The 3,629-nt window shown below is 65.9% G+C and overlaps 1 protein-coding gene across 1 annotated transcript in view; it reads right to left on the reverse strand.

The window, feature by feature from the left end:
• GPSM1 (G protein signaling modulator 1) overlaps nucleotides 1–3,623 on the reverse strand; it is a 31,370-nt gene extending 27,747 nt beyond the window's left edge. Inside the window, exon 1 of the mRNA XM_023227695.2 lies at nucleotides 3,466–3,623. Within this exon, the coding sequence (XP_023083463.1) occupies nucleotides 3,466–3,533 (68 nt within the window). The 5' untranslated portion in view covers nucleotides 3,534–3,623. The remainder of the gene's footprint in view (nucleotides 1–3,465) is intronic.
• Between the last annotated feature and the right edge of the window lie 6 nt (nucleotides 3,624–3,629).

Here is a 3,629-nt window from a genome sequence, read left to right on the forward strand (position 1 = left end):
CCTCCCATTTCTCCAGGCCCCTGTGCCTCCTCTGCTCCACCCCTGACCCCACCCCCGGCCCCCTTCCCAGCCTCCCTGGCACCAGCCCACCGTGCCGGCATGGCGCGGCAGAGGTGGGCTCAGAGTCCTCACTATGCCAGCCCCATGTCCACCGGGCCCTCTGTGCTCTCCCTCACCTGACTGGCCAAGGTGCGAACAGGGGCCCAGGTCTAATAGGGTCAGGGCCACGCGGGGCCTGGGGGATGCCGCTCCCCAGGTCATGGGGCTTGGGAGGCATGAACCACGCCTCAAACTTCCCAAACCCCCGACATCCTTCTCAGCTGGGCTCCCAGCTCCTCCAGCCACCTGTGGCCCATGAGGAGGCTGGAACCCGACAGAGGTGGAGGATTGGAGGGGGACGGGTCTGGTCCCTGAGACAGCCACAGGGTCTGAGCAGAGGCAGGAATCCAAGGACAGGTGGCGTTCTTCAAGCCCTGGGCTCTGTCCTCCCCACTCTGAGGCCTTGTGGGCTCAGGGGTCCTACTCAGGCCGGGCCATTTGTCCACCTTCAGGACAGCTTGGCCAAACAGTGGGGCAGGGACTAGAATGCCTCCCCCTTGTCCAGTCCCCGTCAACAGACTGAATCCCAAACCCTCCATGGTGGCTGGGGTGCCCACCACCAAGGCCAGCTCCCAAGCCAGCACTGCAGCTCCTACCACCTCCAGCCATGTCCCTGAGTCCCAGCCCTGCTAACACAATAGGCACCTGCCCCTCCCCAGGGCTGTCACCTACATGCTGGCCCATGCGCAGATGCTCAAGAGACCCTGCTCATAGCTGGCTCTATCTGCCCCATCCTCCAGCCAGACACCCCCAGGGAAACCACACTGACTCCCCTTCAGTGGCCGGGGGAGGGGAGAGAGTGAGGAGCAGGACTGGACTGGAAGCATGGCAGGAGCTGGAATCACGGGAGAGGGGACTGACGGTCACCCAGCTGTAGGAAGCACCTGCGGTCAGGCTTGCCAGAAATTCCTAGGGCCTGTCGCTGCCCAGCGGCCCACCAGGGATGGTGCCAGGACGGGGGACGGGAGGGACGAAGGACGCAGTGAGGATGGGGAGTAGCATGGCCATGTGGCCGGAGAGGTTGCGGGGAGCCCAATCCCCACCTGAGGACGTCCTGTCTAGGAGCTGATGGCTGCTGCTTGGTGGGCACCTCTAACAGGGTCACCCCAAGGTGGGTTGCTCTATTGCCCCCTCCCCGTCCCAGCCCTGGGGAGCACTCAGCTGGCCTTAATGCAGCTGCAAGGCCAGGAGCGGAGAGGACCACCCAGGGCTTCCCCACTTTCCGGGGCCTCCTTAGCCACCGGCCCGTCCCTGCCAGACCCCTTCACCCCAAAGCCCTGCTCTGGGCCAGGGGGTCCCTGGCAAGTGGGCCAGAGTTCTGAGCATTAACTCTTCCCACCGACCCAGCACCCAGGGCCCCTCTGGGGACTTGGTGGGCTCACGGGCACATTCTTCGGCTTCACTCTCAGTGTGTTTTCCAGGCATAGTTCCCCATTTTAAAAGCTGGAACTCCCCTCTCCAGGAAGGAATGTCAGTGCGGGAAGGGGGTAGACGGGGCAGAGGAGACCTTGGGCCAACCTGGAGCTCCGTCCACATTGAGGAACCCCAGTACAGCCACACGAGGAGTGCCCAAATGGATTCCACCCACCGCCAGGGCATCCACGTGCCCACTGCCCACGCCAGCAGGTGGGCTGCCCCCAGCATGTGGGTTTCAGAAGACAGGAGACTTTTCCATGTCTTGCTCTCCAGTCCCAGCATGATAGCAAAGGGCCCTCCCATCCGGCCCACAGCCTCCACTGGCCCAGGACGCCTCTAGGCATCCATGCCCACCCCCTCTGAAGTCAGCTCTGACCAGGAAGCGCCTGCCCAAACCTGGCTGTGGCCATGCAGGGGTCCAGACTCCCCGGGGCCCTCATCACAGACCCTGCTGGAAGGCTTGGTGCGCTTCCCTCAAGTCCGGGCCTGGCTCAACCCTGGAGCTCACCTGGACTCCCTGCTTAGGGGGATGCAAGGCTGGGCCGGGGGTCTCTGAGTGGTCCCTCTGAGCACTGCCCCTGCCCAGGGCTGGCTCCTGTCTGGCGTGTCCCCAGGGGACCCCAGGCTTCCAGCTGGAGCCTGGAAAATGCCCGACTCTGTGGTCAGCTGTGCAGGGCTCACCCAAGGCTAAGGTCCTGGATACCAGTCTCTCACAGTTCCACACACACAGTCTCCCACAGTTACACACTCACACTCAAACTGACTCCAGCCAGCGCTGCCATCCATCCCCCTGACAGCACAGCTGCCCTGGAGCACATGCGGCTGTGGCTGTGATCAGATCAGCAGAGGAAACCCTTGAAAATTCTTTAGAGCAGGCCCCTGGCAGCAGCTGCCAGCAAAACCACCCTCACGCCCCTCCCCTGCGTGGGGCCCAGGAGCCAGGCTAGGGGCTCAGCGCTCCATCCAGGACGGCACAATGGGGCTGTGTCTGGGACCAGAGCACAGAGCAGACCGGAGGCAGCGAGGCCTCTGTCCGCTGCCAGCGCCACCAGTGCCTCCTTTTGGGTGCCCTAAGCAGAGGTTGCTGCTTGGCTGGGGCCAGAGACTCCTTGGGGGCCAGGCTAGGCACCCCCAGGGGTCAGCAGCTGGGACCTCTATCAGGGAGGTCACCAGGTTTCAGGGATGTCCACAGGACAGTAGTGTCCCTCACTCTGGGGAGCCTGCCTCTGATGGCTACCACCCATTCCCAAGCCCCTGCCTGGACTTCACGCTCCTGTGGCTCTGCCTGAGGCCTGGCACCACCCAGCCTTGCTTGGGGCACCAGGCACCTGCCCGGCTGGGCCCAGGGCACCCTCTAGGGGGACACTGGGAGTCACCAGGCAGGCATGCCAGCTGGGGCAGGGCCACCCTGTCATCCCCAACAGGCGTGGGGCACAGAGCCCAGCCACTGGGATCACCCAGGAATGTGCCTGGAGGGCAGGTGCCTTTTCAGGCAGGTACACACCCACCTGGCTGGCTCCAACCCAGCTAGGTCCCAATGGGCTGGTGAGGAGCAGAGCCCCATCCAAAGCAGTCAGGTCTCTTTGGCCATGATGCCCCTGAGTGCCCCAGGCATGGCAGGGCCAGGCTTGGGAGAGAAGCTCACCACGGTGCCCCTGCCAGGTGCCAGGGGAGTGAGGCTGGAGAAGCTGCCCGCCCCGCCTCCGGCCCCTCAACCCCCACCCCTGTCCCCTTGGCTTGGGGAAAAGAGGGCTGCAGGGGACGCCCACGCGGGCCACATGCCTGGCTGGGCTCGGCCTGGAGGGAGGGGCGCGTCCCCAGCCACGCCGCACGCCCGCCGGAGCTGCCTTTGTTCCCGGCTGCAGCCTCCCGCGCGTCCCGACCTGGCCTGGTCCTGGCCCCAGCCCCGGCCCCAGCCCCGGCCCCGGCCCTGGTCCCGGTCCGTCCTACCTGGAGTAGAGGCGCCTGGCGGCTGGGCCCGGGAGCTCTTCGGCCGCGGGCGGGGCCGGGCCCGCCATGGGTCCGGGCCGCGGGAGCGGGAGCCGGGAGCGCCCCCCACGCCGTGGCCGTTTGCCCTCTGCCCGCCCTGCTGTCCGCCCTGCTGTCCGCCTTGC

Source organism: Piliocolobus tephrosceles, chromosome 14, assembly GCF_002776525.5.
Source record: "Piliocolobus tephrosceles isolate RC106 chromosome 14, ASM277652v3, whole genome shotgun sequence".
Classification (NCBI taxonomy): Eukaryota; Metazoa; Chordata; class Mammalia; order Primates; family Cercopithecidae; genus Piliocolobus; species Piliocolobus tephrosceles.